This window comes from Vulpes vulpes, chromosome 9, assembly GCF_048418805.1.
Source record: "Vulpes vulpes isolate BD-2025 chromosome 9, VulVul3, whole genome shotgun sequence".
NCBI classification, from domain to species: domain Eukaryota; kingdom Metazoa; phylum Chordata; class Mammalia; order Carnivora; family Canidae; genus Vulpes; species Vulpes vulpes.
Genome location: NC_132788.1, coordinates 108,899,013 through 108,925,722, shown reverse-complemented (window position 1 = coordinate 108,925,722; position 26,710 = coordinate 108,899,013). Strand labels below are relative to the sequence as shown.

Below are 26,710 nucleotides of genomic sequence, written 5' to 3'. Positions count from 1 at the left end.
TCTCCGTGTGGGGAGATGGAAGTTTTTTTTTTTTAATTTAATTTATTTATTTATGAGAGATGCAGAGACACAGGCAGAGGGAGAAGCAGGCTCCCTGCGGGGACCCCGATGTGGGACTCGATCCCAGGACCCTGGCGTCACGCCCTGAGCCAGAGGCAGATGCTCAACCACTGAGCCCCCCAGGTGTCCCGAGATGGCAGGTTCTGCACACGGACTGTGGGGTGGGCGCACAGCGGGGTGAGTATGCTCCAGGCTGCCGTGCTGGGCGCCTAGAGGTAGTGACTATGCTAAAGTCTACGTGTATTTTACAACAATAAAAAAGAGGCCAAACCCATACTTTGTGCATCGGGTATGCTCATCTCACCTTAGGACTCAATTCCGAAGTGTCCACATACCCTCTTGTCACAGCATTTGCTCTGGGGCGGGAGGTTGTGAGTTAGGAAGGAGAGAATCAACTGCCTGCTTTCAGTTTTTAAACAGGTAAGTAGTAAATGTAACAAAACACCAGGAAATGTGTGTCCCAGTGGCAGGTACAGACTTATCTTACGGAGGGGGGGGGGGGTGTCTGTATTTTAACGGATCTTGCAATGCAGGCGGGACGCCCAAGTGGAGCTTGAACTCACGGCCCTGACATCAAGAGGCGCATGTTCTGACCAGGCCAGCCGGGCGCCCCAGGGCCATTATTTTTTTTGAACATTATTCTAAGCCGTTTGTGCCCGACTTCCTCCGTTTGACCACATCCTGCGGGCTTCATGCGGTGCTTCGTGGTGTATTTATCAGATGCCAAGGGCCGGGCGTGTGGGTCGTGTCACATCCCCCGCGACCCGGGCCCACGTGCGACGCGGGGCGCTGAGCTCCGCGCCACCTGCCGCCACCCCTGCTCCCCGCGCGGGTGTTTTCACTGCGCCACGTCGCGCCGCCCGTCCGCCCAGGTCGGCTGTCGCTGTTGCTGTCGCTGCCGCGGACGCCCGCCCGCCCGCTAGGACCTGGGGCTTGTCTCGCGCCGTGTGCCCGCGACCTGGGTCCTCCGCACCTTCCGGCCCCTGGATCTGGCGGCGCCTCCCGGGCGTCTCCGCCGCCGCCGCCGCCCGCGCGACCAACCCCACGGGCCCGGCCGCCCCGCGTGACCCTGCGCGGGGCGTGGCCTCCGCTCGCCGTTGACCCCGCGCGCCACTTCCGACCTGAGCCCAAACAAGGAAGCCCGACCGCGCCTGCGCCCCGCGGTGCCTAGCTCGGAGGGCCCGAGCGCGAGCGCGCACGCACGCACGCACGCACGCACGCACGTGGTCCAACCCCCCGCGCTCCTCTCCCCAGGCAGGGCCGGCGCCCGGGACTCCACTTCCCAGCGCGCTCTGCGGCGCCGCCGGTAGCTGCGGAGGAGCAAGGCCGGGGCCGCCGCACGCAGGCACGCACGCAGGCACGCACGCAGGCACGCACGCAGGCACGCAGTCCGGCGGGCGCACCCCTGGCCCCGCCCCCGGAGGCCCCGTGCGGGAGCGCGCCCGGGCGTGCGCAGGGCGGCGGCGCGGGCGCGGGGGCGCGCGGTGACCGTTGGCGCTGAGGGGAGGAGGCAGCGCGGCCGCCGCCGTTGCGCAGATCCGGGCCGCGGCTGTGCGGAGGGCGCCGGGGCCGGTGACCTTCCGGAGGCGGGAGCGAGCCAGGGGGCCCGGGACGCCGAGCGCCGCCGCCATGAACAACTCGGGCGCCGACGAGATCGGGTGAGGACGCGCCGGCCTGCGCCGCCGCCGCCCAGACGCCGCCCCGGCCCCGTCAAGGTCACGCCGGCGGGCCGCGCTCGGGCCGGGCCTGGGGTCTCGGGCGGCGAGCGGGGGGCGGGAGTGCGCGTCCCGCCGCTTCCGGGCCGGGCGGCCGAGGGGGGCGGGGGCGGGCGCCCGGCCGGGGGGGTCCGGGGGCCCCGCCGCCGCCGCCGCCGCCGCCGCGCCCGGGAGCCGCGAGCCTGGGGTCCGCGGCGTGCAGCCGCCCGCGCCCGGGTGTGTGCGGGGTCCCCGCGCGGGCCTGCTGCCGCCTGGGCGCCGGGGCTCCCGCGGGGGGGCGGCTTCCCGGGGCTCCCCGGCCCGCGCAGCAACTTGGCGGGCGGCGCACGTGGCCCCGGGACGCCGGAGTGCGGCCGCGCAACTTGTTCCGGCGGCGGCGGCGGCGGCCCGGCTCCCGCTCGGCCCCTCCCGGGGCGCGGGGACGGGGGAGGCTCGCGGACCGGGCGCCCGCGGGCAGGTCACGTGGGGCGCCCGGGTCGGGCCCGCACCGCCGGCCGGGGTCTGCCGCGGAGCCCCCCGGAGGCACCCGAGGATGGAGAAGGAAGGCCGCTTCCCCCGCGTTCTCCTCGACCGGCCATTAGGAGGCGGGTCGGCCTTGAGCTCCCCAGTTCCCCTCCTTAATTATAGCCTCGTTGCCCGCGGAGGGAGCCCCGGACCGAGCCGGCGGTCCCGGAGGAGCCGGGAAGCCCGTCTCTGCCCTAGTTGAGGCTCTGGTCTAGTTCTCGGCCGGGAGCGGCCCCCTCTCAGGGTGGCGTTCAGGGTTAGCCTTTTCTGCGGGGCGCGGGGCGGGTGTCCGTGGCCTTGTGCATCCTCGTCAGTGCCTTGAGCTTTGCAGGGACGCCCTGTGTCTGCTGAAGCGCCTGCTTTGGTAAGTCATTGTTTGCCGGGGATGACTGGCCTCCCCCGGGCCTCCCGCTCCACCTGTGGACACAAAATGCGTTTTGTGGGCTCTGGGTCCCCACGCCGCACCCCGACCGCGACTGGGAGGAGGACCCGTCACTCCCAGCCGGGTGTGCTCTGCAGAGCGAGCCTAGCACTGGCAGGCAGCGTGTTCTTTGTGTTACGCAGCCGAAAAGTTGCAGCACTTCTGACGGGAAACCGGGGTGTAGGGAGAGAGTGGTCCAGAAGCGGGGCCAGGCCCGCACCATCCCCTGCTCCCGTCCTGCCTTGCCGCGCTAAGGGGCAGGGGTCTTCAGGCCTGGGCAAGGAGAGCAGACAAAGGTCGGGAGGGAAGGGCGCCTGGAGGCCCCTGAGGTGTGCCGCAGGGATCTGAGCCTGGTCTGCAGTGCCAGCTCGGGGGTGCCGAGGAGCCAGTAGGAGGACTGGGCTTAGGCACCCTGCCTGGCCACGTTCCCCTCCCGGCTCTTGCCCATTCACCCAGATCACTTGAGTTTTAAAGTTGTAAATGACAGGTGTCCCGGAAACCTTTCGTTGCTTTGTGGGTAGGAATCTGGTGCTAAAAATATTGACCAATTTCCGATTTAAATAGGATCCTTGTTTCTGTTATTGGCGTGGGAGTCCAGGGCCCAGTGGCTGTCCTCGTACAGATGGTTGACTCCGCTGGGCTCCCGGTCGAAGGGCCCTCTTGCAGTTTCCTGTGATCGGACCGCAGTTGCCTACTTTGGGGTGGTTACCACGTGGGAGTGAGCGCTGTGCTCAGATCCAGGTGCAGGCAGATGTTAGCAGGATGCGGCCGGTCTGAATGATCTCTGATGACACGCATCTTCATCTTCAGTCTCCTTTGCTTGGGGCTCTGGTCTTTGGTCAGCTTGGTCCAAGTAGCTCCCGAGGGAGGGCTTGACAGGCGAGAAGGGCTGCTCCCCTATACCTAAGAGGAAACTGCATGTATGGGTACAAGACGTAAGGCCTCAGGAAGCGTGTGGATGCGTGGGGCCCGATCCAGTGCACGTATCTGCTTCTGAGTTGGGAGCTTTCAAAGGAAGAGCTTCACCAAGTGTTGGCTGTACCCGAGCCAGCTCAGAGGTCCCCTTGAGGTCTGGCGGGAGGGGAAGGTGGCTGAGACCAGTGGTTTTAGTTAGTGTTTTCATAGTCCTGATTGTCCCAATCAGCCAGAGCAGAGGGAGGGTTGGGTCTTGAGAGCAGAGGGATGATAGGAGCGGCAGTGCCACGTGTGGCCCCACGTAGCAGATGTGTGATGGGCTGATATGCTCCCTTCAGAGCCAGCAACCAGGGGGACAGGCGCTCGCTTTGCTGAGGGCAGCGTCCTCTTTCCCTGCCATAACATGCCATAACATGAGAAAGTTGACTTCAAGAAGGGTCTCTGGATTCCGACTCGGAGCTGGTGCCAGCATGAGCCTTACAGAGATCCAGGCCCCCCCGGGCTCCTAGGCCTCTGAGGGCACCTGGCATCTTGTCAGTGCTCACAAGTGCTGGAGGAGGGCTGGTTCCCTTTAGGACAGAGGCGTTTTGTTCCACCCACCTCTGGGGCAGCCGGCTTGTGTTGTGGAACTGGAGAAAGGTCTGAGGAAGATATCATCTGGCACATGTTCTGCTGGGAAGGCAGGGCCAACTGGACACCCTCCAGGGGAGAGTCCTGGGGAGAGGAGGAACTCCGCGGAGACAAGGTGAAGCAGCTTTCAGGTCACTCTGAGAGGAGGTGCGGGGAGGCAGCAGGAGTCCAAGGCTGCCGGAGCCCGAAGCATGGGAGGCAGGTGACCCCACCTATCCCAGCAGCCCCGCAGCCCCCCAAGTGCCGACAGGGCGAGGCCAGAGGCCTAGGCCTGGAGGAGTGGACACTTGTTAAACGCGTGTCTTCACTGAGCGGCCCCGAGGCGGGAGAGGTCCCGACTGTTAGGTTCAGAGAGGTCCTGGTTGGGGAAGAGGCCATCTTTTGCAGGGTAGACAGTGGTGAACTCTGGAGGTAGAAGGTAGAGATGCTTCTCTTTTGTGTTTTGGAGGTGTTTGGGGGCAGTGTCCCCAGCAGTGCTGACACTTGGGGGAGTCCTGGGCCCTGTGGAGGCTGAGCAGCATTTCTGGGCCCCATCCACTTGGTGCCAGGAGCACCCCCAGTTGTGAAAATCACAGATGTCCCCGGATACCGCCCAGAACCCTCTGGGGCTAGGACCACCCCAGATGAGACACCTGTTTGGGAACATCTCCTCTTTTTGGCCTGGTTCCCAAGGTGTCCCTGCCACTTGCACCTGTGGTTTAGGATTTGTTTGCTGTAGCGGGAGCTAGTTTGACACCTGTAAAGTTGACCATGGTGCTGGGAGGCACGCTGGTTGACTTCCTTCTGTTCTCAACGTTGGCAGCGGGTCGAGCACCTGGACCAGGTGATGTGCCCTCCCCACTTGAGGAAACTCACCCCGGGTAGCTCACTGCTGATACCCTTCCTAGAGCACCTGCTGGGAGCTGGGCTGGAACTTCATGCCCCAAGTCAAACCCTTCTCTCTGCAGGACAGACTGAGGCTTAGCAGGGCAGGAGACTTGCCCAAGGTCACCCCTAGGAGGAGCCAGAGCTGAGAGTCCCGGGCTCCTGGTGAGCCAGAACAGTCCCGGTAGGGAATGGCAGGGATGAGGGCCAGGCCCAAACGTGTACATTCCACCACCTTTGAGAAGGTGTCCTGTGTTCACAGGGTGACTGTAGCGTGGCACGGTGTCCCTCTCTGAGCTATGAGTAATGTCTTCAGCCAGCAGTCAGCTGTTTGATTGAGGCTCTTGCCTGCTCCTAGGGAGTGGTGGGGGACAGGGGTCCTGTCTGGGGGCGGGCTGGTGGAGGAGCTCACGGTAGGAGGCTTTGGGTGTCGGGAGTTAACGTCAGGCACTGGGACATCATGGGGTTTTCTTCTGCCTGTGTCGGTCGACCCCGGTAGTGGTCTGGCCAGAGCGAAGCCTGAGCTGCCAGAGGGCAGGGTCCACATGGGCAGCAGCTGCGTCCCAGGATCTTGTGTGTGTTGCCGCGTAAGGGCCCCGAAGCGGGCTGGCTCCCTGGCTCCTGGGGCTGCTTCCTTCCCTGCAGGGAAATGAAGACCTGCTTAGGAAGACAAGGTCCCCGGGTGACCTCCCTGGAGGGGCAGGAAGGGGCAAACAGAGGCTCTGCATTGTGTGCTCTTTAAACAGAAAGGGCCGTTTGCTGAACAAATGTGATTGGTCCCAGGCCCTTTGTTCCTTGCCCTCAGAGCCAGGCTCTGCCCCGCTGCGTCCGCACTGGTGGCCACCTCTCCAGGCGAGCCTGCAGCGCTTGGCCTGGGCCAGGGGAAGCCACTGGAGGTTTATTTTCTGGCATGAATACCTTGTGGCTGCCCTAAAGTACACAGAGCAAGAGCGGCGCAGTCCTCCAGTGCAGGTTTCAATCTCAGCAGGTGGGGGAGGGGGAGCGTTACCCAGAGCTTGGTGTCCAGGTCACTTCTGCAGATTCCCTTACCGAGGGGAGGTCACCAGCACCTGGTGTTGAGGTGCAGGTCCTGGGAGCCACCTCTCCTGGGCCCCCCTGGTCGTGGTAACACCTGTTCCCCCTCAGGAACCTGACTCTGGTTCACCTGGGAGGGCCTGATGGAGCCAGGAGGTCCCCCTCGATGGATTGTGGGGATCAGGGACTGGGGGGGGCCCTGACTCAGCTTTAGCTGAGTCATGAGTCCTGCACCCGTAAGAGCAGAGAAAGGCTGGAGAAGGAAACACAAAGTCAGCTGTCCCCTTAATCTGCGAAGTCCCGTATGAGAGCACCCATCAGCGCCCAGTGCGTGTGTCTGGGCCGCCCCTGGGCAGCTGGCAGGGTGAGCAGCCCCACACTGTGCCAGGCGTGCACATACGTCTGTGTTGACTGGTGATAGTTGTGCTGCCTGGGCAGCTCTGGAGCTGTTTCTGGCCAGTCCTGCTTACGGCCCTGTAGTCTCTGGGGCTCAGAGGTTGGGCCTTTGCCCTGGGGTCCGTCGGGGGGCCCTCCTAGGACCTTCGGAACCTTTTGGCTCCTTCTATGGGTGGACCGGGGAAGGTATGCCGTTGGCGCAGGAGGAGAGGACATGCAGACAGGTAAACCTCACGAGGCACTGCCTAGAGAGGCTCATGGGACTGCCCGGAGGCCGGGGCTCTCCTCCCCGAGGAACGGGTGTGGCCCACGAAGGTGTCCCTTGCTGTGCATCTCAGCTTAGGGCCGGGGAAGCAGATCCTGGCGTTTCTTCTTAATGGAAACCTCTCGTAGCCTAGGACCACAGGGCGTCAGACTCGTGGAACGTGGCGAAGTAGTGACCAGAGTTCCTAGATACTATCTCAGCCAGCCTCACCAGCGCTGGCGTCTGGCCCCGTCTGTGTGTGCCCCCTCCCCTACGCCATGTGTGGCTCGTGGGAAGTATCAACCAGTGAGCGGCAGCCCCACGACCCTTTGTGTGGATGCTTGCGTGTGTTCTGTTTTCCGAGAAGAACATTCTCTGCAATCAGTGCAGCACAACGATAAAACGAGGGCGGAGCGTTGATACCCTTTCAGCCCCCAACCCATGGGGCAGGATTGGGGCTGTCAGTTGTGTGGATGATGGTGTTTCTGGTCTTTTCTCCTTAATGCCAGATTTTGAAATTTAAATGAGTGCTGGAACCTGGACTGGTCAGACGAGTTCCTTCCTCCGTAGGTGGGTGGGTGCTGGAGGATTGGGTTGCTTGGAAGGATACCTGTGTGCGACCTTACTGTTTTGGTTGGATGCACACCGCATAGAGGCTCGTATTTGTCTCCGTGAATTAGGTCTTGTTTTTTGAGAACGCTGGAGATCTCTCTTTCTTGCATGAATTCGCTTTTCCACAGCGAAGCCTTGTTCGTTCCCGTGTCGAAGGAGTGGGCAAACACGCAGCTCCTCTGCGGTGCCAGCCAGCCTTGGGGCCTCCGGTCATCTGCCGCTCTGCGCCCCTGCCGGGTGCCAGGCCCCGTGAGGGCAGGGCGGGGCCTGAGTCCGCTTGCTCCAGGCAGCGCCCTACGTGGCCGAGGAGCCCCACTCCCCTGGGGTTGTCTGGAGGCAGGAGGAAGCCTGGCCTGATTCTGAAAGGGGTGCGTAGGAGACACGAGTTTAAGTTAATGAGGCCTAAAAGTCAGCCTCCCTTGCTGCTTGATCAGCATGTTCATGGGACTTGCCCTCACAGAGCTCCCTTCTGCGGTGCTGTAAGCGCGGCCTCCGCCAGATGCGCCGGGCCGGCCCGTGCGCAGGGCCCGTCCGTGGGGGCCTGGCGGCGGCCGCTTACAGGATGGCGGTGGGTACCTGTGGGGGGCGATTGTTTCTCACGCGCTATAGTCACATCGCCCCTCCTCAGAGGAGAGGTTGGGGTGGGAACAAGCCCCTGACAGTCCTGGGGCCCGTTTTGTCAGGGGCTGGCTCACGGGAGCTTGAGCCCCTGGATGGAGCAGGGGTGACAGGTGCGCTGGCTGCCTCTAAGGGGTCTGTCCCCGGGCGGAGGACAGGGCACCCCGTCTGGCAGTTCTCTTGGTTGCTCGGCGGGATTGCCATCAGCCTCGTGGGGGTCTTGTCTTCGAGCTGAGCATGGTGTGGTCGGCTGCAGGCAGGGGGACTGCGGGACCCTCAGTCTCCGATGGGGACTGAGCCTTGGCCACGTATTGGCATCTGAAGACCTCTACGAGTAATGGTGGCCCTGTCCCCTCTCCCCAGGGAGGCAGGCGGGACTGAGCGCTGCCACTGCTGCAGCTAAAGCCTCTTTCCTGCCTTCTCTGCCATCCCCACCTTCCCGGTTGGGGGAGGCCTCCGTGATGGCTGAGGAGCCGTGTACGTCGGAGATGCGAGGGAGCTTGGCCCGTAAGGCTGGGATAGCCCCCCCGCCCCCCCCAGGCCGGTCTGTGGACCTGCTCCCTCGCTCAGTGCGCTCCAGGCCTCGCCAGCCCAGGGGCGGCAGGAAAGGTGGGCACCGCCCTGCGGCCTGTTGGTGGGGAGCCCCTCCCCGGGGCAGGGGGAAGTAGGAGGCCCTCGGTGCTGGAACCATCCTGGGGGTGTGCTGTGCGGAGGAGAGGCGGGTCGGCCCGAGGGCACCAGTGGGGCACCTTCACCTTCTGGTGTGTCTGCCCCGAGGTGGGAGATGTGGGCGGGGCTCCACCTACTCGTGGCCACGTGGAAGGTACCCGAGGCTCTGTCCTGGGCCCCCTGCCCCCCCACGTTCTGGTTTGCTGCCTGTGCTCTCAGACATTGTGGCTAAACCCCCAAGTGTTTGCCAGAGCGCTGAGGAAGTGTGCGCCACGACTCCACCCCAAAGCCCCTGGGGTTCGAGGGCTCCATCGGTCCTTTCTCAGGGTCTCATTGTCAGGCTCGGCAAGCACGTGTGGGTGGCTCTGGACGTGTCGTCTTCACTTCCACGTTGTAACACTCTCCACCATCTTGGCAAGTCTTGGTGTCGGTTTTGGTGTCTGTAGCTATCGAGGCGGGCCCTGGCTGAGGGGGACATGTGTCATTGCTGGGACCTCGACACGAGTCCGCATGTCTGCACCAGCTTCTTGTGGGTTCCCGCCTGAGGATGGGGCGGACGGCTGGCATCTTTAAGGCAAGAACTGTCTTGACCCTCAGTATTTTCTTGTTGAATTGCAGGAAGCTCTTCGTGGGCGGTCTGGACTGGAGCACCACCCAAGGTAGGTGGTGGGGACCGGCCTGCGTGCCAGGAGCTGCAGGCAGGCCTGTGACCTTGGTCTTCAAGTTGTGTGAATTCATCTCTCGTTATTGCCTTGGGGTTTTTGTTTGTTTTCTTTAATTTTTGATTTACTTACTGGTTTTGAATTCTGGGGTTGAGGGGTGCTTGAGTGGGAGTTGTCTTGGGGTCTCACCAGGGTTGGGAGAGGGATGTAGGCAGGAGACTGTTGGGCTGTGGAGCGTGAAGGCTTGCTGGTGCAGTCACTGAACTCGGCCTCCAGCAGGAAGGAGCTGGTGGTAGCTGGCATTCCCAGAGGTCACCTCGCATTCCCTCAGACTTCTTTTCGGAACGCTTTTGGCCGCTGCCGTTGTCACTTGCACCCTTTCTAATTCATGTGAAGACATAATGTGTCTGTGTCTGGAATTCCCCGTCCTTCCCCAGGGGTCTCCCTCATGTCCTTGACCATCTTCCACCCCCCACCCCCGCCCAGTCAGTTGATTAGCCAGTTTAAAGGTTGCTGGTTCCACAATTTCCAGGTCATGCTGAAGGCCTAGGAGCATGTGTGCCTGTGTGCTTTACACACCAGCTGTGTACAGAGCTTTAACACGCCGGTGTGTGTGTTTGTGTTCTTGTCCCAATCTCTGAGCAGAGACTCTACGCAGCTACTTTTCCCAGTATGGAGAAGTCGTAGACTGTGTGATCATGAAAGATAAAACCACCAACCAGTCTCGAGGCTTTGGGTTTGTCAAATTTAAAGACCCAAATTGTGTGGGGACGGTGCTGGCCAGCAGACCACACACACTAGACGGCCGAAACGTGAGTGTCCTTCCCTGGGGTCCACTTCCTCCTGTCCCTCTTGTCCCTCCTGTCCCTGCCACTTGTTGCTTCTTCAGGTTGCCACTGCTGCTGGTCCTTGACGTATGTTCATGTTAGGGAACGTTTTAGGGGGTTGACATTAAGGGTTGCAGCTCTGGACTTAGGCTGGATGTTGGAGTAGAACATGGATTTGGGGTGTACTGTGTTGGGGTCATGTGCTTGTTTGCTGTGCTGACACCTTTTCTAGGGAAAATAGTTTCATATTCACAACAGACTCATTTGAAACTTCTGCAGATCGACCCAAAGCCATGCACACCTCGAGGGATGCAACCAGAGAGGACACGGCCGAAGGAAGGATGGGTAAGGGGCTGGGCTGGGTGGGGCTGCCTGTCCACGTGTGCCACAGCCGCAGCAGGAAGGAAGTATGTGCCTTTGATCTGATGGTTTTGTTCATCACCGTTCAGATAACAGAGGTCTTCTGCTTTGGTGTTTGAGCTGCTGAGGATCGCTCAGACTTACCAGTGGTATCTGTTTTTTACGTTTTAGCCAAGAGTATTCTACCTTGAAAAGAAGGAAAAGATCTTGCACACCTGTTTGTGATCAGGAGTTCCATTTTCTCCTCACCAGAGGCTGCCAGCCTGCCCGAGGGGAGCCCAGTGTCCTAGCACCCTCTGCCCCTGCTCCCCCAACATTGCTGCTTGCTGGCCACTCCTGTCCAGGTGCTGCAGCTCATAGGCAGGGGCCCCCTTGGCTATGTCTGAGAGCCCAGTTGCTGCTTGTTCAAACTACTGGTTCAGAATCCACCAGTGTGGTGGCTCTTTAGGGATTCTCTGTGAGCTGTGTGTGTCCTCTGTTGCTTGGCCAGTTGGAGCAGACCCGTCCTCTGTCCACTATAACCCATCCCCCCCCTCCCCAACACAGAAGGTCTCCGAGGAGACCATTATCCAGTATGCATTTGTCCTAGCAGAAGGGCCTGGTCAGAGCTGGGCTGGAGGTAGGCCAGATGTCCGATTGGCGTATCTGAACCCGGGCCTGAGAACCTGCATTTCTAGGAGGATCCGTTTGCTTCTGGTCGACAGGGGCTTCAGACCCTTAATACAGTTTTTATTTTCCCAGTTTTCTATTGGGAACTTTTGGGGGAACTTTACAGAAAAATCAGAAGAGCAGTACATCAAAAACCTAAACGCATGGCTTAGATTCGTCGATTGTTAATATTTTCTTAGTTATGTATATCCCTTCTCTGTATATCTGTCACTCCTAAATTCTGGAGCATGCGTCTCCTAAACACATGTCCTCCCACATGCCCACCCCCAGCGGAAGTGTCGGCAGTGGCTCCCAGCACCACCTGTGTCCAGACTGGTGCACTTGCAGCTCTGGGGTCATTTCACAGGTGGCTTTCGTAGCCCTTCTCTTCAGACTGGAATCCCAGCCGCATTGATGTTCCATGTGGTTGCTCACGTCCTTTAGTCTCTTAGCAGTTTTACGGAGATGGCACAGGCATGTAGAGTAACCTGCACCTCTTGGTGGAGTTTGACCCCGGTGTGTACCTGTGAGACCCTCGCCCGCCCCCAGAGTTCAGTGGCATCTGTCCAGAGCAGTTGGGATGATGTAGCTGCGGAGCCCCTTGGACAGGAAGGACAAGGTGTGGGGAGGAGGCAGCGTCCCAGGAGCAGGAGCCGAGGTGCTGGTCTTCCATCTCCCTCCGGCAAACGTTTTCCCCCAAGTGGTGCGACCCTCCCACAGAGGGTGGGATCACGTAAGGCGTGTGGCTGCCCAGTTACCGGAATGCCCCATAGTCCTATTTTTCTACCCGGTGAAAACCTGGAAAAACTCTGGTTTTTCATCGTGCTGGCCACCCTGCCCTCCCAGAGTCCGTCCTTTGAGATCGTAGAGCTTTCTCTTCGATAGCTGCTCTCCAGGATAGGTAGACTAGGACCTGCCACGTGCTCTGTGCACGTGCCTGTGCGTCCGGTGCTGGATCCCTGGGGTCTTGGGACTCTGTAGGAAAATGAAAGACTTAGGATGGTTTGCTGACTATGGTTCTCTTTAGTGGGTTTTTGGAGTGTTTTGGTCTGGCTTTTAGCTGGGTCTTAAAACCAATGCAGAGCACGTCACATACCGTGGGGAGTGTTGTCAGGGTGCCCCACATGGACTAACCATTTTTTCCTTCTTAAAACAGCAGAAAGGACCCAGGAGCGATAACAGTAAATCAAATAAGATATTTGTCGGTGGGATTCCTCACAATTGTGGTGAGACAGAGCTCAGGGAATACTTCAAGAAATTCGGAGTGGTGAGTTGTCCCTGCACCAGAGCACGGCGGGTCAGGGCGGGAGCGGTGGAGCCAGATGTCTGTGGACGTTAAGCCTGGAAGGTCCCTCCTCCAGGCCTGTGCCTCCCCCAAAGCAAGCCAGAGCCCAGGAGAGGATTTACTGCTTTTCCAGGCAGTCGAAGGCTCGCCAGGCTGATCTCCTGGAAGGCCCTTCTGATTGTTGTAAGCGCCAGAGTGTAAAGCGCTAGATAGTGTTAGGGAGAAGCAGGGTTTGGCTTGACTGTGGGAGCCCGCCTGCTGCCTCTTGTCACGGGAGGGAATGTTCTAGGCCAGGTCCTCACAGGAGCAGTATAGACCCCACCGCCTGGGAGGGGGCCGGCCTGGACCTGTGCTGCCCTGCTCCAGCAGCTCACACTGGCCTCCATGCTGCCGGGGACTCAGTCCCTGGCTAGGTGCCGTGAGATTTTTTTGACTCGTCACCTGCTCGGTGTTTCCTCAGTGACAGCCGAGTTTCTTCCAAGGCTGGTGTTGTTTACGGAAGAGGCTGAAATCTTTTAGAATCTTACGGGGGTTTAACGTTACTTGGGTTCATTTGGAAGCTGAGTTCTAGTAGGGCAGACAGAAGAGAAGACAGGGGCTGGCGAGTAAGCGCATGTGGGGGGCCGTCCCAGTCATCTGCGCAAAGGCACGGGGTCACCCCAGGCTCTCACTGGGTCATACACCCTGTTGGTGGGACAGCCTTGTTGCCCTCACTATCGCCTGTTTGTCAGAGGGTGCCTGAGTGTGCCGAGGGCCTGGGCCAAGAGTTAAGAGCGCCAGAGCACATGATGGTGTGTGCTCAGTGAGCAAGGGGCCCGGGAAAGAGGGGTGCTGGCTGGGTGGACACCTGTCAGGGAGTGCCAGGCTGAGTGCTGGCCAGCGGGACGCTGTTGAAGCGTGCGGCTGAGCCCCAGAGCTCCAGCAGCCCAGCCTTGGTTTTTATCTGAGCGGAAGGGTGTGCTATGGTCCTCCCAGGTCTCACCTCCCCAGCTAGAGCGTGGGGCTGGGGCCTCGAGTGTCCAGATGGCTCCCGTGAACACTCGAGGCAGAGGCAGCAAGCACTTCCCGTGGCCTACTTCAGGTGTGAGTGTCAGGCATCAAGCCCCATAAAGTCAGCCTTTTGCCTCAGGACTTCTCTGAGGAAGACATTCCCAAGCTGTCATTTGCCTCGGGAGTTTTGTGGTAGCCAGATGTGCTCGTGGCACCCAGGTTCTCGAACAGCCATCTCTCTTGCAGGTCACAGAAGTGGTCATGATCTACGACGCAGAGAAACAGAGGCCTCGAGGTAAAAGAGATGGAGTTTGTCCTTGACTTTCCCCCTTCAGATGGCAAACTATTTCACAATTAGGTGGTGGTGGTAGCGAGTATTGCCTCAGAGAAGGATGATTTGGAGACATGATTAAAACATAGGCCCTTCCTGTGCAGCACAACCTGTCTGCTTCCCAAGGTCAGACGTCACACTGTTTTTTTGGCTCATTCTTTTGAAGTTTTTACGACTTGACGTGAACTTCAATATGGTCTCTGTTTTCCAACGTGTACTGAAAGATGGGTGCTTTTTTCCAGTGCTGCACTTGTCATTGAGGGGCGCGTCCTGCTTGGAGTCCCTGCCCAGGCAGGTCTCATTCCATGGCATCAGGCTAGGTCTGCCCCAGCTCGGCTTGAACGTGGACTTTCCTTTATCCATCCCATGCTTTTTTCCTGTTTTTCTTGTTTCTTGTTCCCCTAAGACCATGGGGCAGTGGGAGGAGGGTGAGGAGCCGCCTCAGCGCGTCCCTGTGAGGTTCCATGAGCTGCCCACGCTCGCACGCCCAAATTGGTTTGTGAGGCTGGGACAGTGGGCACCTGATTGCCGTGCCCCCCCCCCCCCCTTTTAAAATATTCTTTTCTTTTTTTTCTTTTTTCTTTTTTTTCTTCTCCTTTTTCTTTTTTTTTTTTTCTTTTTCTTTTTCTTTTTTTTCTTTTTTTTTTTTTTTTTTTTTTTGTGGCTGCCGCTGTTTGTGCCTGCCCGTCTGTTTTGGTTCATCCACCGCTTGTGGGCCAGCCGTGGGAGCTGCCCTGCCCGCGGGCGCCGCGCAGCCCCTGCCCCAGCCCTGTCCGAGGCCCCCCTAGCACAGAGCCGGCGCCGCCGCAGCATGCGCCCGCCATGCTGGAGAATAGTTTGCCATTTGAACTTCCATCCTTCTCTTCTTCCATGATAAGTGACGTATCCTCACTTCATGTCGATTAAGCTGTTAAGTCTTAGCTTAACTTTAACGTAGACATACATGCTTAGTGACGTACTTAAGTGTCTCATAGTAAAGTACAGTAACGTTAAGTAAGTTGTTTTTCCTTTTCTCTCTGTGAATTGTTTGTGATTAACGATATCTCTTTAGATTTCTCTTCTCCAGGTGCTAAATTATATCACACAGGTACAGGCCAGTCCCGCAGTCAGAGGAGGGAACGGGCTTTGCTCCAGTGGGGTGTAAACGAAGTTTCAGTGTGTTTCTGTCCGCTTCCTCAGTGGTGATGTCGCCTCTTGACAGATGCATCCCTAGACGCCCCGCCCCGGGGCTCCTTACCCAAGACTCACCGCCTCTTGCGCTATAACGGACCACGCGAGCCCTGTGGTTGCAGACCCTCCTGCACTTTGAAAAAATGTTAACTTTTTAACATGCTGTTCATCACCCATACTGTGTTCCACCATTTGCCTCCGGTCTTGTGAAACTTCAGGACACGGGAAATCCTGAGGGCTGCTCTTAGATTCCTGACCCCAGTCGCCCCCCCCTCTACCCCCAGGCCTCGCCCTGGGCCTGGGGAACACGCTGAGCCGCCGTGGGCTGGGGGGGTACAGGCAGGAGGAGCTGGCGGGGAGAGCACTTCGGGCTTGGCCTTGGGGCCCATGTTCCTGTGGGGGCTCACACTGTCCTCCACATCAGGCTTGGAGAGTCCCTGTGAGCTCGAGGCCAGCAGAGGGCGGGAGCGACGGCAGGAGCCCCTGGTGGGCTAACGGAGTGTCCCAGAGAGCTCATCCTGCTTTCTCCCCTTCCCAGGTCTTTTCCAGGGCTCTACCTCCCTTCTCCTTCTTGGACAATCTAAGGCAGTGTCCCTGTCCCTGTCTGTCCTAAGGGTTCTGCATGTGTCTCACTGGGGACAGTGACACCCTGACCTCGCCCATTGTCCCCTCTCCCCTCACCCTAGCAGCTGCCTTTGCTCGCCTCACACCTTCCTCTCCGGTGACTCCCCGCTCTAGCTTCTGTTTCCTTCTGTGTGTCTTGCCGTCATCGTTCTGCAGCCATGATTCCGCTCCTTCTTGCACGCCGTGTGCAGAATCTTGTGTGAGTGTGTGCATAGTCACGCTCGTGCACACGCGTGTGCAGAGACACATCAGAAGCCTCCTGAGTCCCAGGTGTTCCCTCCCTGCTAGTCTTTCCTCTCCAAGTTTCTGAGCTGCCCTCCCCCGCCCCGTTCCATCCTCCACCAAGGTTTTGCCTGCAGTCTTCCCACATGGCCCAGCACCTGCAGCCTCAGCAACCCTCTCCCGTCAGCTTGAGAGGCCTCCTCTCTGCCCGCTCCGACTCTGCGGCCCTTAAAGGCCCTGTCGGGCGCAGGCTTGACTCGGGCTCTTGGCATCGGCTGTGATGCTCTGTAGCTCTGTCCCCTCCCCTCCCCACCCCAGCCTCCGCACCCCATCCCCTTCTTCAGCCGGTCCAGGCTTTCAGCCCTTCCGCTCACCCGGCTTTTGTTCTTCGGGGTCTTCTGGCAGCTGTCTGCCGCACGCGTCCCTTTGTGCTCAGAACAGATGGGCCCCGGGGGAGGCAGTGCAGCCGACTGAGGACCAGACATGCCACATTAGCGGGGCGGTCACACTCACCCAGACCAACCAAACTTCGTTTATACTGCCACTTTCTTGTGTTTGGGAAATGCTAAATTTTTTTTCCCTTTGAAATTCTCTTTTTGATGACATGGTGCCTCTTGCTCTTGCTGCTGACAGCAGAGTTTGACCTGCTGGAACCCGTTGTGGCCTGTATCTTTGTGTATTTTATTTATGTAGATACGTACAGATAGATACCTGTATACATACGTATGTTACTTTGACAGGACTCCTTGGGCTTACCCAACAGCGTTGGATAAGCTTAGCGAGGCACTAACTGTGTAGAGACCGTACTTCTGTTTAACGCGCTAGAACAATATATGGCTGCTGTCAGCACTAGTTGCAAAGCAAATTGCAAGCCGAGGGGGAGAATCTTGGGTTTCAGAAAAGCAGAAGCGCACCCACGGCACACACTCGCCAGAGGTGGAGCTCGCGGCCCGCCCCCCCTGCTTGCAGGGGTGCTCCGCGGTCCCCTCCACACTGGGCGCACTGGGCCTGCTGGTGGGCCAGGCCCTTGCCCTTCTGCTGTCCGGGCTGCCACTCCGTGAGGCCAGCCCTTGGTGGTTCCCACCGTGTCTCCACTTGGAACCCCGCCTGCATTGCCGGCTCGGGGCCCGCCCTGTAGCCTCACACACTCCGCTTCCCTGAAACCCTTGGGCGACCCCTCGGCCCGGCCCTGATACTGTTCATCATCCTGTTTTGTGTCACAACGCCCTGCTACCTTGATTCACTCTTCGTCGTTGGCTAGGTTTTGGATTTATTACTTTCGAGGACGAACAATCAGTGGACCAGGCTGTCAACATGCATTTTCACGACATCATGGGCAAAAAAGTGTGTAGTTGTAGTTTTATTTTACCTTAAGACCAAACCAAGTCTTAAGCAACTTAGGGATTTCACTGGAAAAGAAAATCTCTGAGTAGCAAGAGGGCCGGGGCGATTAGCCGTGTGGGCTCGGGCCTGCTCCTGCAAAGCAAGGGGCCCATCTCGCCCGGGGGATCTGCCTGCAGCGCGGCGGTGCCCAGCTCGCCCGCTCTGCTCCCGGAGCCGCTCACTCTGGATCAGCTGGGGCGGGGGGGAGTGGCCCCCTGGCCGAGGGGCGCCGTCTTTAGGGGGGCGGGGGGGCTCCTGGGCTGGCCTCCAGTGAAATCGCAGGTTGCCTCAGGCTTGGTTTCTGTGACCACTCCTTCAGATGTCTGTCCTGCTTTCCAATTGCCTCCTGCCACCCCCTGCTGGGTGCGCAGCGGACCTTTGACAACAGGTTCCGAGTCAAACTAAAAGAGACATAAACATCCTGAAGGATTGGTTTTTTTTAATTGGGTCACTTACTGTGGAACTCCGGTCCCAACCACATGCTCTCGATAGTACTTAACTCCATGCAGTCAAGTGACCTCTGGTTTCATCTTCATACTGTGTTGCTGCCACGGAGGTGGGCTGGCTCAGAATGGGGCCCCTGCTTCTCATTTTACTGGGCCCCCGGAGCTCTTGGGGAGTTCGCTCAAACAAATCACTGGTAGAGATTCTGCAGTGTGGGGTCTCTTAGACTTAGCAAGAGGCTCTGGGTCCCCATTTTTGTGGGATTCCTGTCTCTGTCCTTCTAAAACCTGTGCACACCCTAGCAGCCCCTGTGGGTACCACGCAGCCAGGATTCCCAAGTTCCTTCCCACATGCCCAGCCCTCTTAGAGACCGCGGCTGGATCTGTCTGTTAGGATGTGGGGGAGGAACGAAGGCAGCACGCGGGCAGCACGCGTTTGCTGCCTCCCAGCGCTCCCGCCCAGCCCGCAGCCCGCTCCCGGGAAGTTGATAAACAGCAGCGCGTGGAGCTATTTTTACGAAGAGGTGGCTGAGGTTCTGTTGCAGGCATAATTAATTCCATTTGAACCTGACTAAGCAACAGACACAAATCTCGCTCCGACGTTCATTGAAGCTTTTAGTTTAAAATTAGCATACAGATTTCAAGGATGCATGCCAGTTATGAACACAAGTTCAAAGGAGTCCACGTTCCATATTTTAAGGTACTGTGACATTTAGAACTTGGAGGAAGCCTAGTCCTGCTTTAGGGGCAGAAAGGCGGCTAAGCGCACGGATCTGCTCCCACCTCCAGGCGGCCACCCCGGCCGGGTTTTGTAGGATGCATCGGTGTCTGAGTCTGGTCTGCACGGAGCACAGAGCGGAGACTGAGGTGGCTTCTCGGTGTGGGGCTCGACTTCTAAAGTAAGGTGTACATGTGTGGGAGCCTGGCTCCTGGCAGCAACCCCGGCCTTGCCCCGTTCCCGTTGCCACCTTCACTGGTGGGCAGGCCACAGCAGCCCCTCGGTTCCTCAGTGGGGCTTCGCCTCCATAAACGCTTGGGTCCCACTTCTAATCAAAACTGGAGTGTCAGTGGCTGCATCCATGTTCTAATAGGAAGAGGGTTAAAAAAAAAATTTTTTTACAAGGGCTGCTTTGCTTTGTAAGCAGGAACCAAATTCCCTTAAGGAGAGTGTGTGAAGACTCATTAACTTGATTTCTTTGAAACTGGTCCCTTGGTCCTGCTGTCACATGGCCTTGAGCTAACGGGGTTTTGTTCCTATCCATGGAGTGTCCTTGGGGCGTCAAGACGCTGGGGTCTGTGCCTCTGTCCCGCTTCCTGTTTGTTTTCCAACAGGAAGGGGTCTTAGGGCAGAACTGATGGAGTTCTGAATGCCTCATGCTCAGCTCCCCAGACTGTGAGACCCCAAGGATGACTCCAAGTCTCTTCCTTCTCATTAAAATTTATCATTAAAAAAAAAAAAAAATCAAGACTCTCAAATGCTGAGGCAGCCCTGTCACCGGGGGATCTTTTAGTTGTCAATCTGCCCGCATCTTAAAAGCTGCATAAGGGAGGGAGCCTCCTGGGGGCCACAGTGCTTGGTGTGAGGAGGGCCCCCGCACGCCTGGCCCCCGCTGGCCCAGCCCCTCCGAATGCTGTGGCTCCTGACAACACCTAAAAGAGGAAGGGTCCTGGGCTGCTGACCTAACACAGTATGAAGATTGCTTACTGATTCAAATGTCCATTTTATTGCATGTTTGTTTACTTTTTTTGTTAGATGTAATGTAAGATTCTCTTTATCACATCCATTCCCTCTGACATTATTTTGAGTTAATTGAGATTCTTTAAGCGTTAGCCTGGGGAAGGTAAGTCTTTATCTTCCATTAGACATTTTAAATAAAAAACCTAAGTAAACCAACTGTGTTTCTCAGGTATGAGCTTAAAGCACAGGCAGGGCGGGAGGGCTCTGGGAAGGTCCTGTGTGCTGTCGGCCTGGCTGCTCCCAGCGGAGGTCCCTCCACCACGGTGCTCGGAGAGCATCCGGCTCCTGCCATGCTGAGGCCCTGGAGAGGCCCAGGAAGAGGGCTGTGATTGTTCGGTTGGTCCTGGTCTCTGTGTCCCTGGGATGACGAGGCCATCGGAGGAGAGAGCTGTCACTTCACCGTGGCTGAAAGACCCTTGTCACAAATCTCAGGGTTCTTGGTCTTCAGTCCGTGCTCTGCAGCGGGTAGGGCTTAACATGTCTTACGGTTGCATCTGTTGTACCTGAGAAACATGTTTTAAACCAAAAAAAAAAAAAAAGAAAAGAAAAAAAAAAGAAAAGAAAGAAAGAAAGAAAAAAAAAATTATAAATTTTTAAAGAAAAAAATACTGGCCTAAATAAGGTTTATAGTTAAGTATTTAGTTTTAAGTCATAATAAGATGCTAAGTGTAGTCATAAGTTATTTGAGGGTGTGTCTGAAGGGAAGGGGGTCCAGGACCCCCGGCATCTCCGTAAACCAGAGCTCCATTTGTCTAGGTGGAAGTTAAGCGAGCCGAGCCGCGAGACAGCAAAAGCCAAGCACCAGGACAGCCAGGTGCCAGCCAGTGGGGCAGCCGTGTCGTGCCCAATGCCGCCAATGGCTGGGCAGGCCAGCCCCCACCCACGTGGCAGCAAGGATACGGCCCTCAAGGTAAGGCTCCAGCACCCAGAACCGGTCGGGCCCCCAGGCAGCCACCTCAAGGGAGGCCCCCTTGGAGGACAGGGTCCCGCAGCCATGTGCGCCCCTTCCTGTGGACTTACTGCAGAGGTGGGACAAGTGTGCTGGGACAGCTGCTGGCTGGGCAGGTGCGTGGGCCTTGACGGAGTACGTGAAGGCAGGGGGGTCCTCCCTGTCCAGCCCCACCCAAGGTTGACACGCACAGCTGTGCACTCCTCCTGGGAGCGAGCACATGGGCTCTGTGCTGGGGGCCCTATCGGCCCCTGAGGAGTGGAGTGACCCTCGACATGCTCAGGCCATGGTCAAGGTCCCCCTCTGTGGTTTGGGCAGAGGGGTCTCACTGTAGCCAGCAGAGCCCCAGCGAGCATCCTCACCCCAAGTGCCGTGCTTCGCAGGAGGGCCAGGTGCTGCCCCTGAGGTCCGCAGCAGTGCCGGGCGGTGCCCGTAGGGGGCGGCCAGGAGGACCTGGTGGACCTTGGAGTCTGTCCTGCCGCCACTGCCCCTGACGGTGAGCTGGTCACCGAGGCTCAGATCAGATGCTTTCAGGGAGACTCAGACCTTTGTCCAGCTGGACGGAGGCAGTCCTGCCTCTTGCGCCCTCTGGATCTGCTCCTGCTCCCTTGGCTCTGGGCTGATGCCAGCTGGGGTAGCAGGGCCTCTGAAGGGTCAGCAGTGTGGGCAGCCTGGCAGAAGGGCTGAGGTTCCCGGGGGCCGCCCGGCCAGGATCTGTAGCCTCCACCCCCTTTACACATGCAGAGAAGGTGTCCAGGGAGGGGCAGGGGGAGGCCAGGTGGGTCAGCCCGCATGCACCCTGAGGCACCTGGCACCCCCACCCCACCCCGCCCGAAGCTTGCAGAGTTGTCTTTTTAAAAATATTTTATCGTGAAATAAAATCCAGACGTAAGAAACCAGTTACTGCGACCAGATGCCCTGGTACCCACTAGCACTTGGCTGGCAGCCAGCCTAAGGTCCCACCTGTGTATCTGAGCCCCTCAGCTGTGGGTGCCCCCTTCACCCTTTCTGATGAAAGAGCCGGGGCCGCCTGACCGACAGGCTTGTCTTGGGCAGCCTTCCTCTGTAGAAGCTGGATGCAGGTGGCCGCCCTTCTCCCGTAGCCAGGTGCCGGAGAAGCTCTGGGGGTCATGCCCATGTTCCTGATCCAGCACCAGCCCCTCTGATGCCTTGCTCAGGGCTGGGACATCCTCCCTGTCCCCACGGTGCAGCAGGACGCCAGGCCTCTCAAGTGTGTGTCAGGGGTGGGCTCAGCTGCTAGTCTGGGACATTGACAGGACACCAACCCCCCTCTTTGTTTTCCTGTTTAGGAATGTGGGTTCCAGCAGGACAGGCAATTGGTGAGTCCTTATTTGCGGGTGTCTGAGAAAGAGACTCATAGCGGGTGGGCCCACCGTGGGCCTGGGCAGCTGGGGGCCCTGTGCGCCACACGCTGTCCCCTCACCTCTGCGCCCTGTGTTCCAGGTGGCTATGGACCGCCCCCTGCAGGAAGAGGAGCTCCCCCACCGCCCCCACCATTCACCTCTTACATCGTGTCCACCCCTCCCGGAGGGTTCCCCCCTCCTCAGGGCTTCCCACAGGGCTACGGTGCCCCCCCACAGTTCAGTAAGTCATGAGGGCCCCTGGAGCGGGCGGGGGCAGCCTGGGGCCCTTGAATCCCATCCTGAGAGGCATCCTTGCAGCCTCTGCCTGGCCCCCGCCTGGACGTGGCCGGGATGCTGCCAGTCGCTTCCCTCTGCTCAGAGGGAAGTGGGCCACGTCGCAGGGGCGTCCGGACCCGATCTTGTAGTTCCACAGCGAGGGGCTTGCATGTGCAGGGAACTTCAGTGTCAGCCCTCGGCGTGCCCTCCAGCTCGCCTGCGAGGTGCCGTGCTCGGCCTCGGTGGGGGAGCGCGGTCTTCCTGGTGTGTGGGTCTGCGGCAGCGAGGGGGAGCCCTCGCCTCATCCTCATCCACCGTGGCTGGCGGCTGCGGTTTCCACGTGCCACGCGGCCCGCACTGACCGGCCCACGGTCTCTCTCTGAAGTGCTTGGGCGTCCGGCTCTGTTGTGCTGTCGGAGTGCGCCCCGACTTGGGTCAGTCACGTTGCCAGGCTCCCAGCTACAGAGGCCTTGCCTGCAGCAGGCCACGTGACGACCGTGTGGCCGCTCAGGGCAAAGGTGTGCCCCTCCCTGGGCTGGACCACGTCCAGTTTGATTTCCAACAAGAAGACAGGTGGATAGAAACAGGGTGCGTGGAGCCCCGGGCCCCAGTGGATGGGCACGACCCCCCGTCCTCGTGGAAGGCTTGCTGCCGTAGTTCTGTCTGCCTGAAGCACAGACTGCTGTTTGCTAGTCGGGTTTCGTGGTTTTCAAGAGTATGCCCGGGCAGCTCCTGTCTTGACCCTTGCTGTTGGGGTACGGCAGGCCACCCCCAGCCCGCCCTGAGGGACACCCCAGGCCTGGAGCTTGGTGGGTTTCAGCAGGGGATGGTGCGGACAGCTTCTGCTGGGCTGGGCCAGGGTCGTGCGTGGTGTCTGTGTCTTTTTCTCCTGTTTGTTTGCAGGCTTTGGCTACGGGCCTCCACCACCACCACCGGATCAGTTTGCCCCCCCAGGGGTCCCTCCTCCACCTGCTACTCCAGGGGCAGCACCTCTGGCCTTCCCTCCGCCTCCGTCTCAGGCTGCCCCAGACATGAGCAAGCCTCCAACGGCCCAGCCAGACTTCCCCTATAGTCAGTACGGTGAGTTGGAGACCTGTAGGCGCGGCCTGGGGCCCAGGACCCGGCGCCACCATCTCCTGCCTTCCCCACCGGCACGCGCGCGTGTGTGTGTGTGTGTGTGTGTGTGTGTGCGTGCGTGCGTGCGCGTGTGTGCGCGTGTGTGTGTGTGTGTGTGTGTGTGTGGTGGGAGGCCTGCAATGCAGGGGCTTGTTGGAGAGGGTCAAGTAAAATGAAAAGCAGGATTTTGGTTTCTTGGGTTTTTGCTAGGGAGTTAGTCTTAGAAGAGCATCGGTTGTGCAGCAGGCGTGCTGGGGCCTGTGGGTTTGGGAACTGGAAGCTGTGACGGGGCCCCTAGGAGGATGGCGCAAGGGCTTCTTGGGCACCCCGACAGGCCCTGTTCCTCGGTTGTCTTATTTTCTCGTGAGTGCAGAGTGCAGGGCTGGCACCTGCGGGCCACGTGGGTCCATGGCTCTGGCGTGCGGCAGGCACTGGCTTGGGTGTTCCCCTGTGCTTCACTCGGGGCTGGTCATGGAGTAGGTGCTTCTGAGCCTGGTCCCTGTAGGGTGGCGTCCTGTGGCCTGTGTGGGAGGAGCCATGTGAGGACAGGGTTGGGCCCGTTGTCCTGGGTCAAGCAGGCCCCCAGCTCAGGGTCTCCCGCCGCCTCTGCTGGGCCAGGCAGGTGGGGCTGCCTGTCGCCCGGGCTCCTCGGGCTCCTGTGGGAGCCGCGGCTTCAGCCCACCTTCCTCACCTGGGGCTCTGCTGTTCCCTCATTGCTCAGACTGCAGTGTCTGCACGTTGAAGCTGTTTTTGCCCTCGAATGCCATCCCTGGCCAGCTGCTCCCAGCCGCCCGGCATCGTACAGTCTTACCCCCCTTGGCACCGTGCCAGGCAGCGGTCGCTGAGTGCATGGGTGGTCAGCACAGGTGTCTGGCGTGCGTGAGCAGCCCTAGCCCTGGGTGGGGGTGTGCTGACCGCCAGCGTCGCCCCGCCCCTCTGCTGAGGCTGCCCTGGGGTAGTCACCCTGGTCTCGTCTCTTGCCAGGCCTGGGTACCTATTCTCAAGACCCGTCAGGCTTCGGGCCCATACTTTGTTTACACTCTTATGGTCAGGCTGAGCAGTGATGTGGCCTAGGTAGGTGGCACCTCCTCATCCACAATCCCCACTCTGCCTGCACCTGGGCAACGGACACCGCCTCCTCTGCCATCCTGGGCGGGGGTGGACCTGGTGGTGCCCTTGGGACGGGGCCCTTGCTGGGGCGAGGATCTCGACTGGCCACAACCCCATGGCCCCAGGAGCTCTGCTTCTGCAGGGCAGCAGACATAGTTCCCCCGTGCTTTCGTGCACCCTCTTGGGGATCCAGGGGCCCAGGGACACGCCTTCATCCCAGGCGTGCAGTCTGGTGCTGTTCCCTTTCCAGAGGCGCCTCCCGTGCCTTTTGAGGTCAGCAGTGCAGGGTCTAGGTCCTGTTTGGAGGAGGGACCTGCCCAACCCAGGCAGCCTCTGCAGGCATGGCGCCGGGAGTGGCTGACCCCTGGCGTCGGGCACGCAGTCTTTCCCCGCAGCCGTCGGTTTTATGGAAGCTGCCAGGTTGGGTCAGCTCTGCAGAGAGGACCGTCTGGGGTCTGGCGGTCATCCGGGAGGGAGGCCTGGCGCTAGTCGGACATTTTCTTAAATTCTGGGCACTGTGTCTGAGTCTCCCATGCATTCCACTCAAACGTAAACTTCCTGGAACCCTCGGGCCACCGAGCCAGGCCAGGTGCCCTTGGCTCCCCAAGCTCAAGGGCGTCCAGTGGCTCCTGTGCCGCCAGGGCCCAGCCCCACATCCTTGGCAGCGGGTGGGGAGGCGAGGCCGAGGACAGAGGGGGCAGACCGCGGGGTCCTATAGGTCTCTGAGCTGCTTTTCCTTCTGCGCGGAGCTGGCGGTCGGGGTCCTGCGGGGACGAGGATGGGCTGTGCGGGCGTGACCCCTCCTTGGCCTCCGCGCGCAGCTGCCGTCCGCCCCGGCTGACTGGGCTCTCTCCCTACAGGTTACGGACAGGACTTGGCTGGCTTCGGACAGGGCTTCTCAGACCCCAGCCAGCAGCCCCCCTCCTACGGGGGCCCCTCGGTGCCAGGCTCGGGGGGCCCCCCCGCCGGCGGCAGTGGCTTTGGACGAGGTCAGAACCACAACGTGCAAGGATTCCACCCGTACCGACGCTAGCTGGCCGGCGCCTTGCGGACGTCGGGGCGGCCGAGACCCAGGATTTAGAACTTGTGAACTCGTGACAATCACAAACTTGGCAGAAAAATAGCGACTCGACGGTGGGGGGAGGGGGGGCAAGAGGCTTTTGGAGGCGGCTGTGGGTGTCTGGACTGAAGTTTTTAAATATATTTCTTTCTCTAACCCATCAGCACAATAAAAAAAAGTCACTGGTTCAACAACAGGGTTTAAAAAAAAATGTCTTCAGCTTTAATTCAAAACTTCAGGTTTCTTTTTTCTTCTTTTTTTTTTTTTTGAAATTATTTTCCTGAGCCTTTTGTTTTACCGTATATTGTAAACTTTTATGTTAAAGAAAAAAATATACATTTACAAATTGTGAGATTTTTAAGAGAAATTTTCTACGATGTATACTGGCTTATTTTTTAATTTAAAGCGGGGTTTCCGTCGGCACTGGTGGCAGTGAGGGGCGTTTTCGGTGCCTCACGCCTGGCTTTGAGGGTTGGGGCTCGTTGGTCCAGAAACTCTGGGAGCTTACAGAAGTCTACTGAGCGTGTTTTGTTTTTTTGTTTATTCCTTGCTTTTGTCGACTGACCTGCCCGGCTCTGTGTGCAGGTGCGCTGTGGGGGCCGTGCCCGCCCAGCCTCTGCCGGCGCCGCCCCGCGTCCGCCCCGGCAGCAGGGACGGGGCCTCGTCAGCCGCTCTCCCGCGCACGTGGTTTCAGGGCGTCCCCACTGACCAGTTTGACTCTGGTTTGAATAAAGAGAAGTGCGTTTGGATTAGAAACCCACGTTGTGTCCTTTTATTCCCTCCCTGCTCGGCTATGCGTCCCCCCCCCCCCCCCGACCCCCACCCCAGCCTGGAAGAGCCAGCGGGGAGCCCAGGGCCCTGCCTCGGGGCGCCTGCGTCCTGGAAATTGCAGCCGATGTGAGTGTAAGGTGGCCCAGGGCCGGGGCCCCGTGGGAGCTGCAGCTCCGGTCCGCGCGGATCTGGGGGTCTGGCCAGGACTCGCCCAGACCACTCACCTTGCCGCAAACCGGGCTGTTCACGCGGATGGTGTGGGCGCCAGGACAGCACGTTGAGGGCCGGTAGGGGGCAGCCCCCAGCTGAAGCTGGCCACCTCAAGGGCACTTGGTGGGGACCCCCGGTGAGGCAGGAGGGAGGAACCCTGCGGCCAGGGACGTGGGGTGGGATTGAGCTGCAGCGTCCCACGGTGGCCACCCCCCTGCCCAACACACGGGGTCTGGCTCTGCAAGTGCGGGAGGACTCCTGGGTCCAGGGGAGGCTGGACTCAGCGAGGAACCAAGTGGGTGAATCCTCCCTTGTTCTACTGTATGGGGGCCTGAAGGCTGCGGTCACAAACTGCCACCAACTTAGGGCTTTTTTTTTTCTTTTTAAGAATTTATTCATGAGCGACAGGGACGCAGAGGGAAGTGGCACGCTTCCCGTGAGCAGGGAACCTGTTGCAGGATTCGATCCCAGGACTCAGATCAACGGCC

At 59.3% G+C, this 26,710-nt stretch overlaps 1 protein-coding gene and 1 long non-coding RNA gene across 4 annotated transcripts; one reads left to right on the top strand and one right to left on the bottom strand.

Annotated features, from left to right (window-relative positions):
• Positions 1-1,517: 1,517 nt before the first annotated feature.
• On the top strand, positions 1,518-25,997 carry DAZAP1 (DAZ associated protein 1). Of its 3 annotated transcripts, none has more exons than XM_072721985.1 (12): positions 1,518-1,718; positions 9,302-9,342; positions 9,991-10,157; positions 10,452-10,517; positions 12,340-12,447; positions 13,702-13,750; positions 17,064-17,146; positions 20,123-20,276; positions 21,626-21,655; positions 21,780-21,920; positions 22,859-23,035; positions 25,042-25,997. In XM_072721985.1, the coding sequence occupies exons 1-12, from the start codon at positions 1,690-1,692 to the stop codon at positions 25,212-25,214; spliced, it is 1,218 nt and encodes a 405-aa protein (XP_072578086.1). In that variant the 5' UTR covers positions 1,518-1,689; the 3' UTR covers positions 25,215-25,997. The 3 variants fall into 3 exon arrangements, with proteins under 3 accessions (XP_072578086.1, XP_072578085.1, XP_025875105.1); XM_072721984.1 differs by having other exon boundaries at positions 1,519-1,718; positions 12,337-12,447; XM_026019320.2 differs by lacking the exon at positions 1,518-1,718 and adding an exon at positions 2,072-2,643 and having other exon boundaries at positions 12,337-12,447.
• Positions 18,224-21,783, bottom strand: LOC112935563 (uncharacterized). Its single transcript, XR_003238183.2, has 2 exons — positions 20,678-21,783; positions 18,224-19,869 (listed from the first exon to the last, which is right to left on the bottom strand). It is a non-coding gene; the product is annotated as an uncharacterized lncRNA (long non-coding RNA).
• Positions 25,998-26,710: the final 713 nt, after the last annotated feature.

Excerpts from the sequence above, each read along its gene's own strand:
- DAZAP1 (XM_072721984.1), top strand. The coding sequence starts at position 1,690 with ATGAACAACTCGGGCGCCGACGAGATCGG. Across the intron at positions 12,448-13,701 it reads ACTTCAAGAAATTCGGAGTG|GTCACAGAAGTGGTCATGAT; the intron begins GTGAGTTGTCCC and ends TCTCTCTTGCAG. Across the intron at positions 20,277-21,625 it reads GCAAGGATACGGCCCTCAAG|GAATGTGGGTTCCAGCAGGA; the intron begins GTAAGGCTCCAG and ends TTTCCTGTTTAG.